At 50.7% G+C, this 27620-nt stretch overlaps 2 protein-coding genes across 2 annotated transcripts in view; one reads left to right on the forward strand and one right to left on the reverse strand.

Annotated features, from left to right (window-relative positions):
• Positions 1–1435: 1435 nt before the first annotated feature.
• On the reverse strand, positions 1436–21082 carry C15H1orf159 (chromosome 15 C1orf159 homolog). The gene is made up of 9 exons (XM_077311208.1): positions 21024–21082; positions 11503–11592; positions 7874–7949; positions 5462–5566; positions 4938–5003; positions 4458–4592; positions 4131–4156; positions 3576–3603; positions 1436–2698 (listed from the first exon to the last, which is right to left on the reverse strand). The coding sequence occupies exons 2-9, from the start codon at positions 11572–11574 to the stop codon at positions 2604–2606; spliced, it is 603 nt and encodes a 200-aa protein (XP_077167323.1). The 5' UTR covers positions 11575–11592; positions 21024–21082; the 3' UTR covers positions 1436–2603.
• A 121-nt stretch (positions 21083–21203) lies between these two features.
• Positions 21204–27620, forward strand: part of TTLL10 (tubulin tyrosine ligase like 10) — a 100722-nt gene continuing 94305 nt past the window's right edge. The window contains exons 1-2 of the mRNA XM_077311206.1: positions 21204–21254; positions 25225–25363. Of these exons, the coding sequence (XP_077167321.1) occupies positions 25238–25363 (126 nt within the window). The 5' untranslated portion in view covers positions 21204–21254; positions 25225–25237. The remainder of the gene's footprint in view (positions 21255–25224; positions 25364–27620) is intronic.

Genomic DNA, 27620 nt, shown 5'->3' on the forward strand with positions numbered 1-27620 from the left:
AGCCGAGCGACACGTCGTGAGCCCTGCGGGCCGCTTCCCCACCTGAGTTTGGCGAAGAGACGCGGCTCTCAATGCTTTGAACGGCCCCATGGAAAACCCACTCCGCTTTCAATGCAGGAAAACCTCCCCCTGAAGAAAAATGCCACGTGGATCTCCTGCGACCGACAAGGGAGAGGGGTGAATCCACAAAGGGCTTCTGACCACAACTTGCACCGAATGAGGGCTTGGGCCAAAGGGGTACCTTTCCAAAAGAAATTGAAGAGCCAAATTAAAATTAAAAAGTGCGCAAGGAAAGGAAGGATTGGCTCCCGTCCGAGAGAAGACGACCCCTGGGGCCCCCAGGGCCCATTTCTTTGCACGTGGGCCTTGCATAGTGACTAGGGTTTGGCATCCGAAGCAGCCATTCCCGGCCAAAGCAGCCAGCGATGCTGGCTGCTTTGGCCGGGAACGGCCGCTTCGGACGTTGAAGCACAACTGTGTCTCCCCATAAAGGTCGTCAGGAGCCTCTGCCGGCGCCTGCCCACTGAAATGCCTAGCTGGGGAAGCAGGGCGACTGGCATGGGGGAAATGCCGGCGGGCCAAGGAGCCTGTGTCCAAAAGATGCATGGAAAGAAAATAAATATATACTTTTTAAAAATGCCGGTAGCCAGAGGTGGCACCTGTGTTGGGCAGAAAGCTACCCACAAGCGCGTGCAAAGGCTGAACCGCTCTCTTCACAACTAGGCCGACATCCTTTGGTTGGAAAGCTTTTCCCTCCCTACCCAAGCTTAGTTTGCGAAGAGCAGGCGGGGGTTAACTCTGCTTCGATGTTACTTGTCCGCAGAAGCATTCAGCTACCTGGGCAGACCCTAGCCAGGGGTGGCCAAAAGGCGGCTCTCCAGATGTCCGTGGACTACAATTCCCATGAGCCCCATGCCAACATGCTACTGGCAGGGGCTCATGGGAATTGGAGTCCACGGACATCTGGAGCCACCGTTTGGCCAGGAAAAATGCCGAGAGGCTAACCCATGAACATAATTCAGAACCGCCTCGCCTGGTGGGCCGTTTCCGCCTGGGGTCTTGTTGCTGGCACTTGCCGCTCAATGACGCCTGATGCTCCTTCTCCCTTGCTGGTTTCCCCCCTGCCCTGATTGGCCCCGGGTTGATCAAAGCTTTAAAAGTATTAAAAATAGAGGACTGGACTATCTAGAAGAGGAATTCCAATCTCACACAAACATACATACACACACACACACACACACACACACACAAATGGCATTTTGTGTTTTACAAAACGCCCTCGAAAACAGACCCCGGAAAAGAACATCCTCGCATAACCCCTAGACCCCCCACGAAGCCTCCTTCGTGTAGACCAGGGGTAGTCAAACTGCGGCACTCCAGATGTCCATGGACTACAATTCCCAGGAGCCCCCTGCCAGCGAACGCTGGCAGGGGGCTCCCGGGAATTGTAGTCCATGGACATCTGGAGGGCCGCAGTTTGACTACCCCTGGTGTAGACGGCCAGGACCCAATTTGGCTTCAGAAGAAGGCAAGCAGGGGGGCAGAGGGGAGAATCTGAGCTGCGGGATCTGTGCACAATGTAGCCAGGAAGGGGGCTTAAGAGGTGGGGGCTCCAAACTGCCTCAACGTCACCCCCCCCACGGGGCAGAAACTGAGAGGCACCAGGCCTCGTTGAGGGTAGCCGTGGAGGAGGGGAACAAAAAGTTGGAAAAAGAAATGGCTCAACCATTCCCGTATCTGGATTCCTTCACGCCTTGGGATCAGAGGCTGCGAGAGAGACTGACTTTGTATTCGACTCCACACCCCCTAAAAAACCCCAAACCAAACCCCACCATTGCTTACCTGGGAGTGGGGGAGGAACATGGTGGGTCTACAGTTTCACAAGCATCGACCCTGTACATAGCAGACCCACCCCCAGGGAGTTCAAGCAGTTATTGGTGCAACTCCGGGTCAATCTTGCCCTGCGGAGGAATTCCCGCCCTCCGGAAATGCAGACTTGGAGGGGGGCGGAAGGATACAGGACAGTTCTCGTAGGTGTAGCCGATGGCCCGCGCTGTCCGGAGCTTAAGGCCTCGTTCAAACCTGACTCAGAAGCAGCTTGGAGGGGAAGGAGTCCTGCGCGGGGCAGAGAAGTCTCCGGCTGGGGCCTGCCGTCTGGAGACACCTCCTGCAGGCATCAAAACGTGGCACTTTGTGTTAACAAAATAAACAACAACAGGAGCTTTGGGGCAGCCTGGCCGACTGCGTTGGCAGACCATGCCGGCAGCCGGAGAGAGGACGGCAGCCCGGAGGAGGCACCCTCTGTCCTCGTGGATTCTCTCAACGGACCGCAGCCGTTGGCAAGGAGACTCAGCAGCCTGACCGAGAGCCGTTCGCCGACGTGGCTCCCTCCTGAAGAGAAATGCTGCATCCACATTTCTTCGCTCTCTGCTTGCTGGCCCAAGCCCGTGCACTGTGGACCTACCAGCGCGTTCCCCCCCTCCCCTTCTTGCCAGCTACTTCAGGTGTTGCTCCTGGCACTTCCCCGGAGCTGTTGTACGCATTTCTTCAGCTGCGCCAGTATTTACAAATCCGGAGGGGGCGACGCACGCACGCTGCCCACCCTACACGTTGCTGACCCTCGTCTCTGCAGAGATGGTGGTGCTGGCGCCAGAGGCCATGAGCGACCGGTCTCTCCTGACGTATCGGGGCTTCCGCACTGCAATGATCGATGCAGAAGGAGCTGTTATTAAGGGCTTTGGCGGGGGAAGGGAACCCCTTAATAACCCCTTGTTTGTTAAGAGTTACGATTCACGGCCGTCTAAAAGTCATCACTGAGAAAAATCAGGCTTATTGCGAGTATCCAATAACGAGGGAGAAAAGGGGGCGGGTGGGAAGAAATCAAATCACCCCCTATAATTTTCCCTATTCAGCTTTGAGCTTCAATCTACCAAGGGTGACAACAAGCCACCTGGGAGCCTATGAGACAGGTGGCAGCCCCCAGCAACCGAGCTCCGAAAGTCTCTCCTTTTTGAGCACCTATAAAAACTGTCCATTGTCTGAAATCCATCTATTTTTAAACCGTCTCTCCTTAAGTGCCAAATATGCAGTTAAGGGATGGGGATGGGGATGGGGAGAACCTTTCATGAGGCAATATCACTTTCCCTTCTACGATGGGAGACAGGCATGACATGACTGTGGTTGATCCTGTCAACATGTGTTCCCCCCCCCCAATCTTTCTCTTAGCTCTGTAGATGATGCGGGAACGTCTAAAACAAGGAAATCTGCCCAACTCGGAACCCTGACCAAAGGCGCCCTGAAAGCACATATATTCTAAAGCTGAGGTAGTCAACCTGTGGTCCTCCAGATGTTCACGGACTACAATTCCCATGAGCCCCTGCCAGCGTTTGCTGGCAGGGGCTCATGGGAATTGTGGTCCATGAACATCTGGAGGACCACAGGTTGACTATCCCTGTTCTAAAGGGATATTCCTAAGGACGGAAGTTTTGTTTGTTTGTTTCCTGATTTCTTGCCACCGTTTCTTGACGCCGGGATTAATAGGATGCTCGAGTGCTGAGAGGTGGAGAAATCCTTACCTGAGGAAGGTGGAGATAACATAGATGCCTGTAAGGACGGAAGAGAGACCGGGGTTTGTCAAGTGTGTGGATAGCAATCGGTCAGCTAAAAGCCAGATCGGGGGGGGGGGGCCTTCAATACTTCTAAAGACCCGATTTTGGGGTGAGGGGGCAAGGCCTTGTACGTCAACACAATTCAAATTCTAGAACTCTCTCAACCCCACCATTTTTCTTTACGCCCCAAATCTGAACATGAATGATCCAGTGGTCCGGTGTCGGTTTTGTTAGATCCTCGCCTTTTCGTTTCACAGAAGTATTTGAGGCACCAAAACCTATATCTAAAACTGTGCTATGAGTCTGTCACCCAGTTCTGTAACTCCAGGGAAGCATTAATTTGGGAAATTTGTAAGCCGCCCCTCCGGGGCCGGCAGAGGTGGCGTCGAACTAACAAAGGAATCCCAGGACCATCAAAACCAGACAAAACATCTCATGCAACAAAAGCTGTGAGGTCAGTAGAATGAGCAAATAAGATGGGATGAACAAGAATGGAGAGCTTTAAAATAAAAAAAAACTTACTGATTCAGCAGACTGCACAACGGAACCTAGAGTGGTTAAAACAGAACACAAGGAAATTATTTAGCGACTTTGTGATTGGCTATGGTGGAGTGTTTTAGTTGAAAGTGTTGTAGACCAAGATCTGGGTGGATCTGACCCAGCAAGGCAGTTCTAATTCACTGTACTAGTTAGGGATGGAACCTCCATGTACAGAGGCAGTACACCTGTGACCACTAAGTGCTGGAGCAAAAACATAACGCGGGAAGCATGAAAACAGAACGCTGGACTCAGTCGTCTGATCCAACACGGAGGTCGTTTGAAGGGACAGAAAGGAAGGCAGTTAGTTACCTTTGTTTCGTCGGTAGAAGAGGTTTGGAAGTTTATTGGCACGCTTGAGGTAGAAGAACGAAGCCACGCACATTATGAGGAAGAGGCTGATAAAGAACGTCCCCAAGATGAGAGAAGCTGCTATTTCCGGCCGCCCTGAGCGGGGAGGAAAAAAGAGAAATCAGAAGATGGGGCAAGCAGGTTCTTGCTGACGCTTATGCGTGGAACGGCGTTTGAGGGTCAGGACTAGGGTTGCACGCTTCGGCACGGTCCGGCCGCCTTGGCGATCACTGGAGGGCAGCGGCGTGCCAGCCAGTGGCCACCCGCAGGTGCAGAGCTTTCCCAGTACCTAAGAGACTTTTAAGTTGGCAATGCTGGGGAATGAACCGCAGGCCTGGTGGTCACAAAGCTTCGAGTCCTGGTCCCTTCCCACACGGAAGCCATTACTCCATAGATCTCAGAATACCTGCATGGAATGGAGTACCTTCAGGCATCACTCACCTGTGCTCTGTGGAACTGGGGGTAGGCGAGTGGCGTTAATCTGGGAGTTTATTCCTCTGGCACCACCTGTTAAGACGACAAAGGAGAGCTGCGTCACCCAAGGAGCATTTGTGCTTCTACATGGTCAAGATTTGGTGGGATCACCAGAAAGCGAAAGGACGGACCACGATGCTTCCGACTGCAGGCGGAGGAAGCCAGTTTTGAGCACACCCGCAGAACAACCCTCCAGGCAAGCAGAAAGCTAGCCCAGCAAGGAACGGGCTGAAACTCTTGAGAACAGAGCTTAACTTGCTACAGCTCCATGCTTGGGGATGAGCGAGAAGAAGAGAGGACCTACACGGCCAAAGGGGGTCAAGAGCTCAGGGGGGAGAAGGCAGGGCCTACTGCCAAGGGTACCTAATGGAGGGTTTCCCTTAATCCTTTCCCCCCCAGATCCTCTTGCATGCAGACATACAAAATCCGATTAGTCCTTTGTGCAACTCCCACGGGCTGGGAGGGGGGGAACAGACCGTTTTGAGACTCACTGTTTTGGCAATCTGTAAGATTATACGCCGGCGTGACAGGGACCGTTTCATTCTCGCACTTGATGCAGCTGCTGCTGCCATCTTCGTTCCAGCGCCTGTAGCAGCCTGTCCAGAAGGGAAAGCAGGTAGGTTGGAGGGGACAGGTAGGGGAAGCCACCACGCTGCCCCCTGGTGGGCCATCAAGAGCCGTGCGGAAATGGATCTGCTTCCTTTGCCGGATGACTCCTTCTCTGACACCGCCTCTCCAGGGGCCACGCCCTGAACTGCAAACCCGGGAGGGGCACCTGTGCATCCCGGTGTGCCAAGAGGCTAAGCCTGGTGCCCCTTCTATGTTTCATCCACAACAACAACCCTGCAAGGAAGGCTAGGCTGAATTACAGCAAATGGCCTGGAACCAATCAGATGGCTTGGCAACCAAGTGGGGATTTGAACCCGGATCTCCTAGGCTGAAATCCAGCACTTTTGGCACTTTTCTCCTTGGCTGCTGCAAGCAAAACGGATGGCCCGGATATATCATTGGTCTAGAATCCATCAAGGCAGCGGAAGGAAAATTATTCCGGCTCCTCCTGAAGCTTAAATTGGAAGTTTTTCCAGGGAGCCTCTCTTTCCCCCTCGTTATGCAAATGACACTTTTTGGCAAAACAAGGCCAACGATTTTCAGTCAGCTGCCGAAGTGGGCCACCTGCGCACTCGATGGGATTTTAAGAGCCCAAAGGGGCCACACGGAAAGAAACCCCACCCGACCAAGGGAAGCCGCCTTGGATCTCATGGACGTGGTGCAGACCGGGAGGTCGAACGCCCGCCGTACGGTTTTGCCTTGGCGGGAAGCCGTGTGTTAGACGCCCTTGATGATAAATTATATCTGACATTTAATCTAAACATAAAAATGGTCCTCGTGGGAGGGGAAAGATTTCTGACAGCGTTAAAAAAAAAAAGAGAGAGAGAGAGAGAGAAAGGAGAGGGAGGGAGGCAGGAAAGATAACAAAGCTCTTTCACTGACACCAAAGGCTGTGATAGATTAACCTTTGGAGGATTGATATGAAAAATTGAAATCTGGAATTTATTGGCAACCAGTTTGCGTCGCGGCATCAAATTGCTTTGTGCAACCGGGGAGAGGGAACTTTATTAGCTGTGTTAGCATTAGGGGGGGGGAAGGCAGGAAGAAAGGGAAGGATGAAATTTATAAGCCTTTTAAAGAACAGGCCGGCATCGTCGAGAGCTCAGTGATCCACATGGTTTGGCACGTGTCGCGTGTCATTTGGAAACACACACAACTTGTATTCTCCAGCAGTAATGCCTTTTTCCTTTGCCTAGGCGGTGACTCTGGAAGAAGCAGAAGCCTTGGGTTTTATGGGTCCCGCTTTTTACGACCCAAAGGTGTCTGGAAGCGGCTTTTAATCGCCCACCTTTCCTTTCCCCGCAATGCTGGTGGGTGAGGCGGAGAGAGCTCTGAGAGAGCTGTCACAGGCCCAAGGTCACCCAGCTGGCTACATGTGGAGGGGGAGTCGGGAATCGAACCTGCTTCTCTAGATTCGAGGCCCATCTTAACCAAGTTAGAGGACTGATCAAGAGAAAAAGCAGCTAGTTTCTTGGGGATGGGATAGCTGAGCAAATGTGTTTCTTTGCAGTACACTGAGTTTTATCCAACTATTCCTCGAGCAACTGAGGCCGGAAGATACATGGTGCTCTTTTGCATGTTTTGTACTCACAGTAACCCGGCGAGGGAGGTCAGAAAGAGAGTGAGGGGCAGACCCAAGGTGACATGCACAAAACCAGACCCACAGCATGCTAATGTAAACACCAGACAAGGACGTGTTCAGGCAAGGCGATTCTTCCTTCTCCTTGCAGACTCCTATTTCTAACCATGGCTCACACACCGCGGCCCTCCAGATGTTCATGGACTAACGCTGGCAGGGGCTCATGGGAATTGTAGTCCATGGACATCTGGAGGGGGCTCATGGGAATTGTAGTCCATAGACATCTGGAGGGGGCTCATGGGAATTGTAGTCCATGGACATCTGGAGGGGGCTCATGGGAATTGTAGTCCATGGACATCTGGAGGGGGCTCATGGGAATTGTAGTCCATGGACATCTGGAGGGCCGCAGTTTGACTACCCCTGATCTAGACCTTATGGCTAACAGCCACTGCCTCTGCTCCAGCTGTTTCTCCATTCCCCTCTGGAAGCTGTCTAGCCTTGTAGCTGCCGTCACTTCCCCAGGCGGTGAAATCCACCGGGTGGAGAAGGACTTCCTTTTATCCTCCCTAAGCCCACTGTGCCTTAGTTTCTGCCTGGCCCTTTTGGACCCCCCCCCCCCATTCTTCCGAGAGAGGCAGGCAGCTTGACCAGGTGGGGCCCACAGCTTCGCCTTCACCGACCGATCCCTCTGGGCCAGGAGAAATGGCTCCCCTACCTGGGCGGCACTGGTTGCTGGCGAGGCAGGTGGTGTTGACCTCCATCGTGTCCACGCAACAGTCGAGCTCCGATTCCTAAGAGACGGAGGAGGAGGAGAGGGCAGGGTAAGAGGCGGTCATTTTCCTGAAGTTCTCCAATTTCCGCTCCTCCATCGCAGGAGAACTGCAGCCCGTCCGATTTCGTTACCACGCCCGGTACATCCGGCAGAAGTGGCCGGGTTGACCGCTGCTCGTGAGAACCGCTTTGACAGGTGGAGAAAAGAAACACACCTTTCCCCAAAGAATTTGGAAAACAGCCACAGAAAGGGAGGAGGACGGGGGAGGGGGGAAAAGAGGGAGAACAATGCATTTTTCGCAAGAACAATGCCAGAGGGGGAGCTGCACTGACTGTGCAATGCAACCAGTTCAGTGTGGCTGGTGCTGGCGTGGGCCACAGCCCTCTGGCTTGGATGCCCCGAGCATTATGCCCGGGCGGAGTCAGCAGCGTTGCCTCAATCTTGACGGCTGGAATATAGCCTAAGAGGAAGTATGTTCTGACTCAGGCTTCTGGGACGTAAATGTACCCTATGGTTATTTGCGGGAAGGAGGAGTTGGGCCTTGCATTCTGTAAAAAAAAAAAAAGACCCATAACAAAGCTTACTCTAATTCTCTTGGTGTATCTTTTGGCTCCCCCTTGTCTAGTTACAGGCCTAAGGATGGAGAGGAGGAAGGGATTCACCCTTACCGTTCCTCCTTCAAGACCCCAGTGCGGATTCCACTCAGGGTGCCACAGGATGCAAGAGCCTAGCTGTTCTTTAAGCGTGGCTTGTTTAATGCTGCCAGGCGCTGATGCAGACAGATGCCCACGTGGCCCCCTTCTCAGGGTGTGAACGTTGCAATAGGGAAAGCGGCCCTCGCAGGCAACACTGCAAGCATCTTGTCAACTTCATGTGAGACATTGTGAAAGTAAAGGGGGGTCAGAGGAGGGTAGGTGAGAGCGTGTGTGTGTGTGCAGGGGGGGGGAGAGCCACTTCTGTGGGGAACGTGGCAACGTGCCCGACCACAATGACAGTCTGTTTAACATATGCAATTTGACAGGAAATTGGCTCCAAATCTCCCCGTAAAAACCTGCCGCTAAGGAATAAGAGCAATGCTTGAAAACGAGGAATCCCATTGCCGATTAGACATTTTTCAAAAGCAGTTTTATCAGGCTCATGTCAAGTGTTGTGTTTTTTTTTTTTTATGTTATTAAGCCAGTTCTAGGAAAGACGCCCCGTTCTTCCTGTTCTTAGAAACCTCCCTGTTTTGAAAGGCGGAGTTTTGGGAGAGGCCTGCTTCCCTGATCTGAAAGGCGGCAGCAACCTGAGGGCGTTCCCCGCCACCCCTTCCCCCCTCCCTCCTGGGCCTCTTGCGATAAGAACATGGAAAGACAAGAGCCGTGTGTCCAAGGGGTCCCCTCCTTAACAATTCCTTGCCTCAGCTTCTGATACTCCCGAAAAAGCCATTGGCCTTTAAGAGGTTCTCATCATCCAAATGTGGGCCTTTAGGCCATCAAAACGGATGAGGCTGCAGAGTATGTGGAGAGTGCAAGGATGCAGGGTGAGGACCTCCACAGTGTTTAAAAATTAAGGGAAGGAGAGGCTCACACTGTAATCCTGTGTGGGAGAACTGAAGTGCTGCCAACACGGCTGGGTTTTCTCCTATGGAATGTTGTAGGCAATGAAGCCAGAGGCTTACAAGGTTTGTTCGGTCAAAATCTACGGCGTGCTGGAGGCAGGCCGGGTTCGTAGAAAGAAGGGAACCTCCTCGGGCGAAAGCAGAAGGTGGCTTCTTCTAAATTTAGGCGGCGAGCTTCCGGCTCAGGGAATTCTTGTCCTGTTGCGTAATAACAAATAGCCCACCCCAGTCCTTGGAGGCTGTAATTCCAGTGGAATATGAAGAGTCATCCACAAACAAACAGGAAAGGAGATTAAAAGCACACATTGAGGGGGGGGGTGACATGACAGTATATCATTCAAGCCTTGAGCAGCTTTTTAAATCAAACCTGTAACAATCAGGGCAGGCTTCATCGATCTGCCAAAAAAGGAGGGAGAACAACAACAACAAAGAACAGAGAAACTATTTAAGGGAATTGGGGGGGGGGGAGTTGCCCTGGAAGCTCCAGGCAAATTTTGTCTCTTCAATACATAATTTGAAGAGCTGGGTTTGTTTAATATTCTAATTTTCAGTACCTAAAGGAGTCTCAAAGTGACTTACCGACACTATTCCCTTCCTATTCCCACAACTGGCACTCTGAGAGGGAGGTGGTGGCAGAGCTCTGAGAGAACTGCTCCGAGAGAACTATGACTGGCCCAAGGTCACCCAAGCTGGCTGCATGCAGAAGAGTAGGGAATCAAACCCGATCCCCCAGCTTCGGATCCAGGAAATGATTGCAAAAGGTAGAAGGATGGAAACAAGATTATCAAAGCTGATTTTACTCATGCGTGACAGCATTTTCTTCAAAATAAGTCTTTTTTTTTGGGGGGGTGGAATTCACTGTCTTGTCAGAAGAAGAAGAAGAGTTGGTTCTTACATGCCGCTTTTCTCTACCCGAAGAAGCCTCAAAGCGGCTTACATTCGGCTTCCCTTTCCTCTCCCCAAAACAGACACCCTGTGAGGTGGGAGAGGCTGAAAGAGCTCTAAGAAAACTGAGCGGCCCGAGATCACCCAACTGGCTGCATGCAGAGGAGTGGGGAGTCACACCCGGTTCGCCAGATTAGAGGCTGCCACACTTTAGCACTACACCATGCTGTCTCTCAAGTATGTAAGAACGTGTCGAACTATTTGAGATGTGAAAACCTCCCGTATTAAGTTACCTACAGGAAAGACTGTGAGATGGATGCTTTACCTTGGACCACCATGATTACATGCCTGAATTGCACACTGCAATTACCCTCTTCACGTGCAAGAATGGTTAATCACTGCGCACCGATATCTGAAGTGGCTTGTTACTGAAGGGAAGCTCATCCATTATATTAGCTATATTCCTATCCCTTGTTCAGTAGGTGGTGTTAACTTGTTCAACAAGTAATTTGTTCTACAATACACTTATTGCTCTGTGATGCTGGTAACTATTGTTCAGCGTTATATTCTCCTTTATCTATTTCTATGCTTATTCTTTAGAAGAGCGCGTCGCTTATGACTTGGGCCTTTCCCTCCGTGGCTGTTTTGGTTTTTCAGAGGCTGCTCTCCCCGATGCTTCTTTTATTGCTAACATCCTTTGCAGAAATAAATTTTAATGGTAGCTTTCGTGCTTCTGAACATTTTGCGTACGTCTCGTTTAATTTCAAGACATGCGGGCGTCGGGCGGGGCCGGTGGACGTCTCCGTTTTAAACCGGATTACACAAAAAAACAATCAAACACTACTACGGCTTTTTTTTTTCCGGCCAGCTGGCAGGCCCAACTATATACAAACAGATTCAGGTGGGCAACTCTTGTCAGTTTGACGCAGAAGAGCAACATTCAAGTCCATCGGCACCGTTAATACTTTGAATAAAACTTTTGTCGGTCTTCAAGAAGCCACTGGACTCGAACTTCGATTAACGCAAATGGATCAGTGATAGTCTGGGACGGATTGAAATCGAGCACGCTCTGATGCGCAATACATACCAAACTTTCAGAGGACTTGCCAGCGACTTCTGCTCCCAGTATAGTGAGGAGGATGACACACGGGGAGGCCATGCCCAAGACCGAGCAAGTCTAAAGAGAGAGAGAGAAAGACAAATATTCAGAATTCAGCTGCACCAGAACAAAATCTTCTACCGTAGCTGCTTGGGGGCCCAAATAGTTTAATTCCAACCAACGTGGAGACTGGGGATCAAGCTGGGGTGGGTGAGGAGGAAACATCTCGCCTTGTCTTATAAAGGTGCTAATTCGGGAGACATTCCAGTCTGCAGCAGCCGACGGAGTTTCTGCTCAAGGCAGGCCTGTGTGGTTGCTAGGAAACGCGGGGACCTGATCGGTCCGCTTGAAGCACATCCCACACCCAGAATTAAAAGGGTGGAAATCAATGAGATTGCAAATGGGAACGGCAGCTGCCTGCCGGCACCGCCGATAAACCTCCGCGGGAACAAATCCACAACTGGATGCGGCACTCGGCTATACGGGATCGATATGAGGCGGGAGGGTGCGCCGGCCTAGCGCAAAGAGCTCCTCGGACAATCCTCACGGCCTGCTCTGCCTCGGCGCAGACGGCTCTGAAGCCAAGGGAAGGAGCTGCTACTTGCAAGTCCTTCGAAGGAAGGAGCTGCACAAGTTCAAGCTGCCAAAAGAAGCCCACCGACAACAACTGTCTGCTATTCCCCCTTCTCCAGCTGGCCGTTTCGGTGATGGGGTTGTGACTCTCTCTTCGAGGCCTGGCTGCGAGAACTCACAGACCAAGAGGCCAAACTGTAGCTTTCCAGATGTCTGGAGACTGCAATTACCACGAGCCCCTGCCAAGCCCGGCCACTCGGCAGGGGCTCATGGTCACTGTAGTCCATGGACATCCGGAGAGCCACCGTTTGCCTGCGTTGGCGTAAATAAACGGGGAAATGCCTTCTTCGTGACCCACTTTCTCTGCACGCTAGATCCCACTGGGGGTTGAGGACGGAAAGGATTCCCTGGGCGTTATTTATTCTGTGCTTTCAGCCTCAGCTTCCTCTCTCGGCAAACTGTTACCCAACCACTTGGCAAGAGAGATTTCGAAAAACCGCAGTCACCTCTAGGAAATGCCTGGTTCCCCCGCCTCCGAAGATAATAGAGAGGATAAAAGGGGAAGGCCTGGGCTGTAGTTATATCCAATGTACATTCATACCCTCCCTACTAAACTTTGCAATTGAGGGCGGCACACTATATTTTCATAAATCATTTCCGTGTAGTAAAAACCCTGCTTATTCCTTCCATGCCACGTGGGAAGCTGCCTTACAAAAGGGGAGACGTTAGAAACAAGGGGAGAGGATGTAGCCGCAGGGGCACATGAGAATTGTAGTCCATGGACATCTGGGAGGGCCACAGTTTGCCCTTGGATCAGGTTCTGGGAGACCCAGGTAGGAATCCCCACTCTGCCAATGAAATTCACACTCTCAGTCTTTCCTCCCTCACAGGGTTGTTGAGAAGATGCAGGGGGGGATATCATAAGCCCTGCGGGGTCCTCATTGGGACAGAAAGCCACCCTGGAAATAAAATGAAGTGAAATTCACACTTAGACGCTCTGGACGGTATTATACACGGCGTTGACCAAAACTGAGAAGGCCTAGAAGGAATTCACACCAACACGGGACAAATTGGAGCTTTGATAATCTGGGATTCGAAGACACACGCCTGTCTTAAGTGATAATTGGATGCCTCCTCCTACCCCCAAGCAGCTTTAGAAGAACAAAGTATTGTTTTATCTCTTATGCCCCAAAGCTGCTGTTCTTTTTTTGTTGTTCTTTCAGCAAGTCAATATGAGCACAAGTTTCTGATCACAAAGCCTTTAGAGACTGGTTTCCTTTGATATGGTGAAATTGCTGCTTTGTTATCGCTGTGGGTTTGGGCACCTCTGTACATCCAAATCAACTATATGCCTTAAACACTCAACAGTTAATATGCCAGTTTCACCCATTTTTAAAGCACTGACTGTGAAAAACATAGAATCATAGAGTTGGAAGGGACCTCCAGGGTCATCTAGTCCAACCCCGGCAGAATGCAGGAAATTCGCAACTCACGAAAGCGGCCACAGGTTTTGTACGTCTTAAAAGATGCACCTGGACTCTCGCACTTGTCTACTGCCTTGGAAAGTTTGTGGGTCTCGAAGATCCTGCTGGATTCATAACGTAGCTGTTCTACCGGAGACTGGCGCACCTAACTTCTGAGATGACATTTAGAGGTTTTGCAGCCTGTCCTCAAAGAAGCCCAACTAACCTTCACCAGGGAAGCGAACAAGCATAGAAACACCAAGTCTTTGGCAGAGGATGGGGAAGAGAAGGTAGGTTTGAACAATAGAATGCGTCGCATTTAGGAGCCGGGCTAAATTGGCCGACGGTTCATATCTGATTTGACTAATTCCAGAACAGTTGCCTGCTTCCCATGACAGAGTGTCTCATTACGTCGACTGCAAAATAACCCTCAGCTTCTCATCCGTCCTCTTGAACACAGAGGCTTTCTGCGGAGATGGAGAAGGATCACCGAAAGAGAACAGAAAGCTCTGTTTGGAGTAATTTGCTGGCCCATCCATCATCGTGGGGGCTGCTGCTTTGGGTGAGCCACCGTCAATATCTTGAGGCAGCTCGCTGGAACAGGCTTGTTACTGATGCCTCAAAAGCATCCACCTACTGAGAAATTAAGGGGAGGGGAATCAAAGCCCATTGCTGCCCCAGAATATATTGGTGCAAACCACCAACATATTAGCAGTCCAGGATTCACAGGACAGAGGCCGCCGTTTCTCATCCTGGAAAATGCACTGGGTCACCCATCAGCCAGACAACTGTGTTTCCAGACGGATACCTGTTGATAGTGGCAAAATTACCAAGCTCGGTTAGAACATCTGTCCCGCACCGGAGGGCTGGATTTATCTCCCGTTGGGTCTTCACTGCAAATTGATCCATCTCCTTCGTAGAATTTAATGGTGACGTTTTTACTCCAGGCCAATCTTTTCGCTCCCAAAAGCCATCGAGCAAAAGGTGTGCCACTTTGAGCTCCATGCGCACACACTGAAAGTGCTTTATGGCAGCTCAGCCTCTCTTTCCCGGCCTCAGACAGAAGTTCCACAGTAGCACGCCTTTGAATTCATGGAGCCTTTTGGAGCATTGAACACCATTCCACCTATGTTGGCTCAAGACGCCATGCCTTGGGGGAGTTTACCTACAGCTTGATGCAACACCTGTGTTGGCAAGGCACGGCTCCTGACCAGACAGAGGGTGAGAACCAGGAATCACCATCTGTGGCGGGTTTTCAAGAAGCAGTTCAGCAAACTTCTGAATCGACAAGCCACAGTTATGAGCCTCCCTCTACCTCCAGACCTCGCTGCACCATGGATAAGGGGGGCAAACATGAAGCCAACTGGATAGAAAAATGAAAGCAACCATTCTTGACCACCTAAGAGTGGAGATTCGAGTCTCACAATATTTTTGCGTGCATTAACTGCTCAAACTACACCCCCCCAGTATCTTCTACAATAAATGATTTTTTTGGGGGGGGAGAGATATTTCCAGCAGTTTCTTGGACTGGGCATGGAAAACAGCGTCTTCCCCTCACAAACATTTCTGGCTTTCCAACAGACTAGGCAGAGCCGGTATCTTGTGTCTGAGCCTGCTTTCATCCTGCTGTGCGGCCCGATCGTTGCTCTCCACAGGGTTGGATGGGGACGGCGAAGATTCCTAACGCTTTGTTCGTGAGGCTGATACAATAAAGGGAAGCCTGTCAAAGCAGAATATTAACGAGGACTGCGACTCAAACAAGGGCCTTTGAAGGCTCTCGCACGAGGAGCCCACAGTGTACAATCCATTTGACTCGGGAAGCAGCTATTAACATCCGCAGATTTTTTTTCAATTTGTATTTAAATGCAACTAAACTGAAAGCAAACCCTTTTGGGGGAAATCAAGAGGCTCATTTGAATTCTTCAAATCCTGGTTTATAGGATCGGGAACCCACCCCGGGCTTTTCGCCGAATCCCGGACTTTGCCCGCCTTTCTGGGTTGCTTTGGCCGTGGGTTGTGACAAGTGGGCAAGCCCTGTTCACGAGCCCCCCCCCCTCCTCTGGAGCACCCACTGACACCTTTCCTATCACCCACCCGGTATTTGGAGAAGGTGGGTGGGGCTTCTGCCCAGCCAGGCTTTCGACTGACTATTGGAGATTGGCTTATCTGGGCAGATTCCTTAAGATGTCACTCTGGCAAGCAGGTGCCGAAAGGATGCTCACAGTTTGAAGGAAAGCTGCAGTAGCCATTTTGCTCCTGGCTCCGCCTCTGGTGGCAGCCATTCTGCGCTCACCATGCGATGTCGGAATCTCAAAGGCTGGGAATTCCGGAGATTAGCACTAGCCATAATTTAACTGACGTTGCTTCTAGGCCTTTGCCCCTTCTCTCCACCAAGTTCCATACAAACATCCCTCTTCCGGTCGTCCTGTGATCCCCCCTGCCTCCCCCAGGCAGCCCTGCCCCATAGCGAGAAAGCCACGGAAGCAGTGTGCCATTTCTGGAACAAGAACCTGGGTGGCCATGCGCAAGTCCAAGTGAAGCATGAACCAGGGCTCCTTCAGCAGCGGCTTTAAAGCGCCTGCTCTCTCTGCGCCCCACCCACCCACACAGAGCTAGATTTAAAAAGCGGGGAGAAATGTGAAAGCAGGCAGAGAAAGGAACGCAATCTAATCTGAGGTCACTGGCAGAAGAGGGTCAGGCTGCTACAGGCTGGGGCGATAGAACCAGAGATACTAAAATAGACCACAAACGTTTGAAGAGATACAAAGCATATTCAGAATGTGCCAACCCTGCAAGAGGAATCAAAGCCCAAGAAGAATATGCAGGCCTGCCCCATTATCCAGAAATGGCCCAGAGTAATGAGGCCTCATTGTGGCTCCCGGCAAAGCTTGCTGGAGGAGTTTAAAGCAAGCGGGACTACCAGGGATGGTACCGGCACCATTACCTTGCCTAACAATGGCACAGGCTCAGGGGATGTGAAACAAAGAGTCTAACGAACGGGGGGGGGGGGCTCCGATGGGGGACACGGAAAGCCATCCTCAGAGCCCTTCCAGTTCCGGAGCCTTTGACCACCACCGACCACGTCAAGCTTTAAGACGGCTTTGCAGCTGAAGGAGGAGGTCAAGACGCTGCCACTGCTGGCTCATTTCTTTTTAACGAAGCACCAATGTAGGATTTGAGGCAGGAAACTGCAACTCCCTGTGCTGCTAGGCAAAGCAACTCTACCTGACCGCCCTTCCTAGCAAGGCCACCTCTGGGCCTTCATCGACAGCCCTTGGGACTAGGAGTTCTGCAAAGGAATGAATCACGCTACACCTTGATAAGAATGCGGACTTCATCAGCCAGAACAGGCCGAGAGGGAAGACCTGGAAACCAAACAGGCTTAAGCGCCCGTCGGCGAATATTCACAAGGCTCCACCGAAACCAAACGGGGGATGTTCGGCCAGAGGGACAACGCCCCACTTTTATAGCTTCAGCAACGAGGGCAACCAGCAAGGGCTGACGCAGGGCAAGATGAGTCAGCCGTAACTTATTTCGAAACACCGGTTGCAGAAAGGGTCTTCTCTCTTTAGCAGTCTGGGAACGTTTGCGCAACTCGCCCGGAGAGTGTTTCTGCCTGACTTTCACTCAGCCGGTCTGTTGCGCAAGAGAAGGCACCGGTCTTTAAAAAGAAAAGACGCACCGCCCAAGACGGCATAAAAAGGTAAAGGTAAAGGTATCCCCTGTGCAAGCACCGAGTCATGTCTGACCCTTGGGGTGACGCCCTCCAGCGTTTTCATGGCAGACTCAATACGGGGTGGTTTGCCAGTGCCTTCCCCAGTCATTACCGTTTACCCCCCAGCAAGCTGGGTACTCATTTTACCGACCTCGGAAGGATGGAAGGCTGAGTCAACCTTGAGCCGGCTGCTGGGATTGAACTCCCAGCCTTGTGGACAAAGCTTTCAGACGGCTGCCTTACCACTCTGCGCCACAAGAGGCTCATCCAAGACGGCATAGGAGGGTATAAAGCACGCACATTGCAAAACAACCCCAAGCAAGACAAAAAAGCAAGCAGAATTCCAGAGAATGCCACACCGCACATCCCGCCAAGCATTTAAACTAAACACTTGCGATGAAAGACGCTCGGCCAGGATGCTTTTGGCACAACAGGATATACGGCAAAGGAACCCCGTTTGTATTTCCTCGACTTCCCTTCATTCCAGGCTCCTGCAGCCTCTCCCTAGCTCAAAGGTTTAGAATCTTTTCTGATCCAGGAATGTCAGCTTCTCCACCCACCAAAGCTGCCTTGCCCTGGCAGCTAAATATACAAACAACTTTTCCACCGCCAACATTTTCGAGGCCTTTGTTATGACACTCCTCTCTTCCCATTTTGGGAACGGCAATAATTCCTACAATGTTCCCTGGCGAAGAGAGGGGTTATTTAAGCCTTGCTTGGTTGAAGCTCTGGCTAAAGAACAGAGGCCATGTGTGGAGGCAAGAAAAGCAGAATTGTTAAAGGTATTGGTTTCTTTGGAGGTTGGGCACTCAAGGCTTTTGATCTGTTTATGCAGCGAGCTGCCGGGCCAACAGGCAGCGGAAATGAAGTCTGTGAATACAGGCACCTCTCCTCGCCTAGTGTGTGTTTTTGACCTTGTTCTTTGGCAAGAAATTAAGGCATGTCCACAATGTAATGAGAACTATAGGTTAATACATACATCCCTCAAATCCTCTACAAAATTGGCCTCTACAAAATTGCAGAACTCAAGTTCTGATGTTATTAGCCCTGAGTTGAGAAACACGTGGACATTTTGGGGTTGGAGTCTGAGGAGCACAGGGTTTTGTGAGGGACCCCCCCCCCTTCAATGGGGTATCATGACATACAGCCCACCTTCCAGAATGGCCATTTCCTTCAGGTGAACTGATGTTGGTGCCAGGTGAGCTCCAGTCACCGCCTGGAGGCTGATACTCCTTGTCTTATAACATTAGTCAGAAGCCTTCAAAGCAGTGGCAATGTTTTTTAAAAGTGGGTGTGGCCCTAGAACCATAGAGTTGGACCTCCAGGGTCATTGAGTCCATTGCCCTGCGCAATACAGGAAACTCAACTACCTGCCTACCTGCAGTGACCTCAATTCCATGCCCAGATGTTGCCGCTGCCTCAAACCAGAATCCTGGCCATGTGGGGGTTTAATTCTACAGAGCTTCTGTTCGACCATAAGAGGTTTGATTGGCCGAGCATATTTTTAAAAATGGCAGCTGCACAAGAACCTTTGCTGTGCACATGAAGGGAAGAGGCAGCTGCCATCTTAAGGCTGGCTCCACCTCTTGTGATGGACATTTTTGGCCGCCGTTTTGCAGCTACGCCCTCCGCGCTGTGTCAGAATTCCAAAGGCGCCTGTGGGCTGGAAAAGTTGGAAAACTCCTGGCACAGAATAATAGAAGGCCAAGACACTGACACAGAATCTGCAGGATTTCCCACCGCATACGTTTGAAGTAGTGAGGAACTGAACTAGCGATCACAGCTGAGAACACACCTCTGCACACAGAATACAATGATGTGTATCGAATCTAGCAGCTACATCTCCATTGTATTTTATGCACCTCGTTAAGCTGTTTACAAAATAAAAACTCCCACCGGAGCCAGTGAGTTGTAGGTCAGTTCCGGTTTCCCCTTTTTCTTTTAAGCTCCAGTGCAGGCGTGGAAGTTGGACAAGGATAGGAAGAAAGTGGATATGTTTGAAATGGACCCGCCAAAAAAGACAAAACATGTGGATTCTCGCTAGAAGTAAAATGAGCTAATTAAGGCCATCAGACTTGAGTCACATTTAGGTGAAGGAAAGACTCACGGGAAAAGGCAACAATGCTAGGACAAGCTGAAGGCCCAACAGGAGGAGGACTAACTCGACCTCTCAGGCGAAGGGTTGGGGCTTCTGAGACCTGAGCAAGGCTGTTGAGAAGAGGACATTTTGGAGATTGTTAGTCACAGATCCCAGAAGTCAGAAGCATTTTGACGGCACAACACAGAAACAAGCAACTGGTGTGCAGGAGGTGGGGAGAGCAAGGGGACAGAGGATGCAGAGTTCTGTGGTGGTTCAAATCTTATCTCCACCATGAGCTGAAGAGGCAGGCTCAGTCAGCCTCCAGTGATCCCCCCCCCCCGCTTCCCTCGCCGTATCGAGGGATGATCACTGCCCTACATTGTGGGATTATACAATTAATATAAAACTGGTCTGAACATGCCATAAATGCTACATAAAAGCTATTATTATTATGAGTGCATCTGTGTACAACTGCATGGAAGCAGAAGGAGCCCCCGCTCCCTTTTCCTGCCTTTTGAAAAGAGATCAGGCTTTCTCCTGTCCAAAAAAGACATCCCACAGTTCTCCCTAGGCCAAGAGGCCAAGGCAATCCACACCCCAAAACAGACGTAAAAGCCTGGACAATGAACAAACAGAGGGGGTCGTCTGGGTTTCCTCTCCCACATTAAGCACAACTAACACCACAACAGCCTTGCCAAATATAGACGGGCTATATTTACATATCTGGGGCAGGATATTCCCCCACAGGGAAACACTGCATTACCCACCCCTCATCACCACGGGAGTCATGATGCTCTTTGCTAATATGCAAGAAACCTCCGCTCACCCACCTTGGAAAACAAAACAATCATTTCACACAGGGCCCCTGGATTGCAGGAGGTACCAGGCCCCTCCTCCCAATATGTGGGCACCCACAAACATCTCCCCCCAATAAAGTACAGGAGTTGGGATGCCAGTCCAGGTAGGACCCTAACCCAGAATTGACGACAGAGACCAGCCTCCCTGGAGAAAAGGGCTGCTTTGGGGGGAGGACTCCACAACTTCATACTCCACATTGAGGGACTCCACAGCTTCATACTCCCTGCCCCTAATCCCACCCACTCCCAGCCCCCCCCCCCAAAGTCTCCAGGGATGCCCCAGCCCAGAGGTGGCAACCCTCTAGCAGAGCCTTCAGCTCAATTCAATGTGAAAGGATGTCCAGGGGTCGCACCCCTGAACACAAAGGCTGCCCCCCAAGTCACAAACACACACATGAGACCCCCCCCCATAAACATTTGAGCTTCCCCAAGTAAGCCCCCCCCCCCAAATTTCCCCCAATAAGACTCTCCCCCTCCCCCCCGGGGGCACAGCCCCTCCCTCTCCTCCAGGCCCCACTCCAGACTCCCCCCCAGGGCCCCCCACTTGGAGGGAGGGGGGAAGAGAGGCAGGTTAAGCTCCCCCCCCTGAGCGCCCCCTCCCACCCTCACCTGAGAGAGTCAACTAAAGAGGCGCTCCAGACGCCCGACCGCAGCCGGCTCCCTTTTGTACCCCCCGCCCTGAGGCGGCGCCCTGCCCCGCTCCCTCCCGCGCCTCTCTGGGATTTGTAGTCCCGCAGGCCCCCCTCCGGCCCGTCCGCGCCGCTGGAGCTTCCCGCCTTTGCGGAACTACAACTCCCATCGGCCACGGCGCTTCGCCTCACCTCCTCGCACAGGTAAACGCCGTCCCTCCCGGCGCCTCCGCCTTTCGCCGTCGGCCCGTTGCATCTCGGGAAATGGAGTCCGCGGCGCGAGGGCAACGCTGGGACGGCTATGCGAGCGCGGACTCCGTTTCCCAGCAGCGCTTCGCGGGCGGGGGGCCATTTTGAGGGTTGCTAGGAGACGGAGACGCCCCTGGAAGAGGTGGTCGAGTGGAGAAGGGAGGAGGGGATCAGGTGAGGGCCGAAAGGGGGGAGAAAAGGGGGTGCCCTTAAATTTCGGGGGGCCGTTGGGCGCCGCGGTCCTTTTAAATATAATATGTCATCGGCTGCAAAAAAGGAAAAAAAAAAACCTAGCAAGCGATTACATGGTTCATACCCGTCGTGCAAAATATTATGTCAGGATATTAGAAATCAGCATGCAAATTATTGTTGCTAATTATGCGATATTAAATTGGACTGTAAGCTGCCGCGAGCCTACATGCAGGGAGGGGTGGCCTAAAAACCAAACTATAGTAATAGTAATAGTAATAGTAATAATAATAATAAACAGCATTAATCATCAGCTGTGTTTTTCAAACTGGCAGAGATAATTAATCTGCACTATTAGGATTTGCTTTTTCCTTGAGTTTGAGGACATCTCCCTTGCGTGCACAAATCCAATACTATTAATAACCCCCGCATCCGCAGCCGAGATTGACTAAGTAATTTGAAGCCATTAGCTTACCTGATTTAATAACAGGAACCCATTCCGCAAAAATAAACGGTGTCATTTATTCAGAATACAAAACAGCTTCTTTGATTCCCATTACAAAAATTGTGATTTCCTTCTCCGGGAGAATGTTTTTTTTTTCTTTTAATTGTATCCATGGAGCATGGAATGCAGATCTAATTTCTTTTAAGCAGCTATTATGTAGGGGGGTGGAAGGAAATCGATATTAGAAACATTTGAAAGCGCAGAATGCTGCAAATCGCTCAACCATCGTGCATTGTGCCTTTCCAAGAGCCTGTGGCCCAACAAGCAAAATGACGTATTTCCCAGTGTGCAGAAAGCCATGCTTGACCAGCAGCAGGCACTCATGGGAACTGTAGTCCATGGGCATCTGGAGAGCTACAGTTTGGTCATCCCTGGCTTTGGAGTATCTTCTGTATAAGCAAAGGGCAGCTGAAACTGGCTTCCTGCCTTAGATCCAAGACCACTAAGGGGGGTGACATAAGAGAGGTGTAAGAAGTGCCACAGAGTGGGGAAGGAGTAAGGAGTGGATTTCTCCTCTGCCGCTCCCATGATGGGCTCTGCGGAGGGCTGCCCTTGGAGCTGCTCCGGAAACTCTAACTAGTCTAGAATGCGGTGGGTCAAGACCTCGCTGGAACCCCACGGAGAGCACACATGACACCACTGCTCTCCCAGTTGTACTGGGCCAGAACTGGCCCAGGTCCCGCTGAGATTTCAAACAATTCAGGAGGGCCTTCAAGTGGGTGCTATTCTACCTAAGGTTGAGGCCAAGAAATTAAGATCAACAAGATGTTGCCCACCCTCCCTGAGAACCAGCCCCCCCCCAAAATCTGCCCAAACACTGACTAATCCCTCTCCCAATAAGACTACACTAAGGAGGCAGCTTTTAATGTAATTTTAAAACTTAAACTAAATTCGTAATTGATTGATGCTTTATTACACATCCGTAATTAATGTGTTCTCACAGAGCAGTCTCTCTCAGCCCCACCTCCCTCCCAGAGTGTCTGTTTTGGGGAGAGGAAGGGAGAGGTGGTCCTAAGCCGCTTTGAGACTCCTTCGGCTATTGAAAAGCAGCGTATAAACACCAACTCTTTTTCTGAATGAATGAAATGGTCACAGGAAGTTTGATATATTCCAATTAGGCCTCCCTTGTGTTCATGATTTCCTGCCCCACTACAAGTGTGAAATTAACTTAGCAAGTCGGGGATGATTGTATTCTCACCTGTTACTAATATTATGAACGGTCACCGCACTTCCCTTGTAGAAGAGTGTTGCGGCTCGTGCTCAGAGCTCTACGTCTTTTGGCTCTGCGGTTATGTTTCCCCCAACACCCCCTATTTAGATCCGTCTGTCAACTGAGGACACGTTTCACACATCCGGTTTCTAAGCTGCAAGATGTCATGCTGTAATAAACCTTTACAGCATCCTTAAGGTGACAAAAGACCTTCTCTCCCCCTCATCCTTGAACAGAGTGACATTTCCTCCCAAGCGAATGCACAAAGAACCGCAGGAAGGACCCGTAAACGTGCAACTTTCTTCCAGCTGGCCCTATTAATACATGAAACTGGTCTGGCTCCGTTCTGCAAACGTGTCTCCACTCCCCCCCCCCTTTCAAGAATGCTAAGAGGCATCCCAATGTGAAAACCTGATCCTCCTTAGCTGAGATGGGAAAGTCACCGCTGCTCTTTGATATCCTGGAAGAATCAAAGGGGACTTTGATTTCGACAGAGACCTTTGATTTTTGTACTGTGGGGAGCGGGGGGGGGGGGGGAGAGGGGAAGGGGTTGGTGAGACTCAATGGCAGCTGAGACTAGGAAGGCCCCCCAGCTTTATTCTAACAAAATATGTGACTCCCCCCCCCAAGGCAAAAGATATTAAAACCTTCCCGCAGACGTGCTGCTTTTTACATTGTTATCCTTCTCCCCAGCTGTTTGCAGCCTCCAGTTTCGCCCTCTTTTGTTTGCGAGTGGAAGGCAAAGGCAGCAACGGGCAGAGGCGACCTCAAAGCCACAATTGCCCGGCTTTCAAATGGATGCCCCCTTTTCCTTTTCTCTTTCCAAGACAATGCCTCTTGTTCCGCAACATGGCAGCTCCACAGAGCATATTGGATGTCCCTTCTTTTAACAGTTTGACAGCTGCATTCCACTGGCAATGCAGGTCCCAGAATCCACTGTATTTTTTCAAAATGTTGATTGGGGAATCTTTGTGGTTGTTGTTAAGGCAGGGGGGAATAAGCAGAAGGTGGTGGGGGGAGACAACCCCAAACAGGATTCTGTAGGGCTGCCAGCCTCCAGGCTGGGACCTAGAAATCTCCCGGAATCCCAGGCGATCTCCAGATGACAGAGCGCAGGCCCTCCTTTCACACCTGTGCAGACTTGAGTACGTGGCAAAACATTTGCAAGCAGCAGTTAAGATCTCGGGAGAGCGCCCTGCAACAGCCTTACATGGGTATTTTAATAAACTTGGTGATTGGCCCCGTGCGCTTTGAAGCGAAATTTTAATTATCTGCGTAACAATGCTGGGATGGCTTTAAGCAGTTTCCCGACGGTGAGGTTTTTTGGGTTTTGTTGGGAAAGCAGCAGTTGTTTATTCCCACACTGCGCACCAAAGCGTTCTCGTTCTGTACGAGTCACATAGCAATTTTGGAAGGACTAAAACGGCTGTGAGCACTGTAGCTAGACTCTCCCCCCCCCCGCCCCCGCAACCACAATCATGGCTTCTTACAAATGAACGAATTAGACATCAAACACCAGGTGTTGAGAGTCTGATCGATGGAATTGTCTTTGAAAAGCTCCTCCACATGCAGCCAGCCGGGTGACCTTGGGCTCATCACAGCCCTGATAGTGCTGTTCTCACAGAGCAGTAATGTCAGGGCTCTCTCAGCCCCACGTACCTCGCAGGGTGCCTGTTGTGGGGAGAGGAAGGGAAGGCAATGGTAAGGAGGGAAAAATTCAGATTAAAAATTTGGTGGCCCCCCGTGAACTCTGGGAGACTTGAATGCGATATGTTACCCATTTGTTGAATACAATATATCACCCGCTTTTGATCTTATTTTGACATTTTTTTTACCTTTCATTTAGTGGAATGGTTTAAATTGTACACTGCCCTGAACCAGCTTGCTGGGAAGGTGGTGTATTAACTAACTAACTAACTAACTAACTAACTAACTAACTAACTAACTAACTAACTAACTAACTAACTAACTAACTAATATAATAATAATAATAATAATAATAATAATAATAATAATAATAAATCATCCCTAACTATTTGATCAAGATACTAAGGGAATATATTTTTCCTGTGGATTCCTCCTCTGATATTCCCCTGCACAGATTGTAAAGTCTGATGTTCGGGGTTGGCATCTTGTCCAGCATCCTGCCAAATGTGTGGAAAAATTAGAATCTTTGAGCTCTGGCAGATGGACAAATTGAACTCCCCGGGATGATAAATTGAACCTCTCTCCCATGGAAGGATCGCGAGAAGGATGGAGCCAGTGACAAAGAAGAATTACTGTGCCTTCGTGGTAAATCTTGAAGGGTCCTGCGAGGAAGGGGAGACCGGCATCCAAAACATGCAGGAGGCCTTTGAAAAGTTCAGAAGACGACGACAGGTAAGGGAGAAGCATTGTGGGTCTGATCCTTTGGGATGGTCATAATTAATTTATATACTGCCCATTCTTGCAAAAGCAGGCTCGGGGCGGTTCACAACAGTTGTTAAAAATATCACGTAATCAAAACAGAATTAAAATACTATAAAAACACAGTAATAAAACACCATAAATTTCCAATAATGCTCCATCTCCTGCCAACTTTTGCTGTAGAGCCAGCTAAAGTTATGACCCAAGGGACGGGAGGGGGGAGGGAAGAGGAGAGGAGAGGAGAAGGCCACATGGTTCTAAGCTGCCACGGCCTCAACTGTAGACCTGGTGGAAGAGGGCTGTTTTACAGGCCCTGTGGAAATTGGACAGCTCTGCCAGGGCCCGGATCTTGGTTGGCAACTCATTCCACCAGAATGGAGCCACAACTCCATACAGAATGGAGCAGGGACATTCTAGGTGTCATAACTCTAGAGTGTGAACTTGCCAATAACTGAAGCAGCGTTGGGGGTGGAGGTGGGGTGGGCGGGTGAAACAAACCCACATCCTAAGACAGGTTTATCCCAAGTCCTAAACAGCTGCTGGTGAATCCGTAAACAGACACTGTCTGGAGGAGATGGGTATGGGAAAGACCGGTGATTCGTCCAAGGGGGAGCTCACTGTGCACGCGGACAAGACTGCAAACCTGGTGTTTACGTTGGCTGCGTTTTGAAATCCAAATAAAGCCAAGCCCTCCACTTGTTGTTAAAGGAAGGAAGTTGAAGTTTTTCTTTGATGCCTCCCTCAGTGGTAAGAGTTGCCACCTCCGGGCTGAAATTTTCTCCCCGGCACGTCCTCGTTCGAGGCATGATTAAAATTAATGGGCGCTCCTTCCCCCTCCGTATAGATTTGTGCAGCCGCCAGCCGCAGAAAGCCCCTCTCACAAATTGTATTGCCTTTGCGTTGTGCATATGGATTTAATTGTGTGCCTTGGTAACAGCCCGAGCTGCTAATTAAACCCGGCGAAGATTATTCCTCCGTTAGATTTTCCTTTCTGCCGTTTGATCTCCCCACCCATCCCCCCTTTATTATTATGTTTTATAAAGTGGTTTAACCGTTTGTAGGGTGCCAGGTTTGGAGGGCCTTAATTGCAGCCAGTCGGTGTAACAGGAATTCTTCAAGGTCAAGAGGGTGGAAATGAGGTTCATAAGCAGCGTCAAAATGTTCGGCCGCTGGAATCAGATGGACATACAAAGCTGCTCTGATAGCCCTGGACAGCCCTGGACATCCTGATCCCATCAGATCTCAGACCCTAGCTAGTATGTGGAAGGGAGAACACCATTTCCCAGCTCCCAAGACCACGTTGGAGACCCTCACCATAAGGGACCTGCTTTGTTCCTTGAAGCCACGCACTCCTGTGACGCTCGGGAACTGAACTGACAAGCCCCAGCATTTAAACCTAGGTCTCCTCAGTCCTGGTCCAACTCTCCAACCCATGGCATCACGCCTGAGCTGGGTGGTCTAAGCGTATACAAGGCCAGGTGGTCCAGGCCTCAGGCTGCAAGTTTCCCAGCCAGGAGCACTCGCTTGCATATCCTAAGTCTTAGCGCCTTCCCCACCCACCCTCCAGAAGCACCCCGTGCACCGCCGTCATTTTGACACATGGAAAGAGAAGCTGACTGTACAGCCGTCCCCACAAGGAACAGCGCTCTTGCAGGGCTGGCCAAGAGCTGAGGCGGTGCAAAAGGCCGTCCTCAAAGCCTACATCCAGAAGGGTTAATTATTTCTGGGCTGTGGTTAATTTGCCCCCAAACGGCAAGCGCCCTCCGTAATACGGGAATGGATGGGTGGGGGAGTGCGTAGTTCAGCAAAACCGGCCCGGGTGATTGCATTCTCCATTTCATTAAGCACGGAGCAGGGCGGGAAGTCGTCCGGAGGGACCATTTTGTAGGAGACGCAGCGAGGGCTTCCACTAATATCACGGTCCTTGCCAAAGGCCTAAATGGATTTAGGATGCCCAGCAGAAGCCGGCACCCTCCTGCTGGGCGCATTTTCTTATCTCTGATCCGTGCCTTGTAGCCTGACGCAGACGGGGTTTTGCCCACAGCCTGGGAAAGAGGCCTGTTTAGCTAAGATCTTTCGGCGTGAAATCCAAGCCACTAGAAAGTCCTTGTGATCTTTCCTTTTTTTTTGAAGAAAAATTGGGGGTGGTAACTCAGAGTCTTGTTGTTACAGGATTTTTTTAAAAAGCAACATTGCTTCTTCAGCTTTTGTGCCATCTTCCCCAAGAAAG

This window comes from Paroedura picta, chromosome 15, assembly GCF_049243985.1.
Source record: "Paroedura picta isolate Pp20150507F chromosome 15, Ppicta_v3.0, whole genome shotgun sequence".
Classification (NCBI taxonomy): Eukaryota; Metazoa; Chordata; class Lepidosauria; order Squamata; family Gekkonidae; genus Paroedura; species Paroedura picta.

Bases quoted from the DNA above. Each gene is read 5' to 3' on its own strand.
- C15H1orf159 (XM_077311208.1), bottom strand. From the start codon at position 11,574: ATGGCCTCCCCGTGTGTCATCCTCCTCACTATACTGGGAGCAGAAGTC. The intron at 5,567-7,873 runs GTAGGGGAGCCA...CCTTCTGGACAG, and splicing joins CAGCAACCAGTGCCGCCCAG to GCTGCTACAGGCGCTGGAAC. The intron at 4,593-4,937 runs GTGAGTGATGCC...CTCCCCGCTCAG, and splicing joins CCCAGTTCCACAGAGCACAG to GGCGGCCGGAAATAGCAGCT.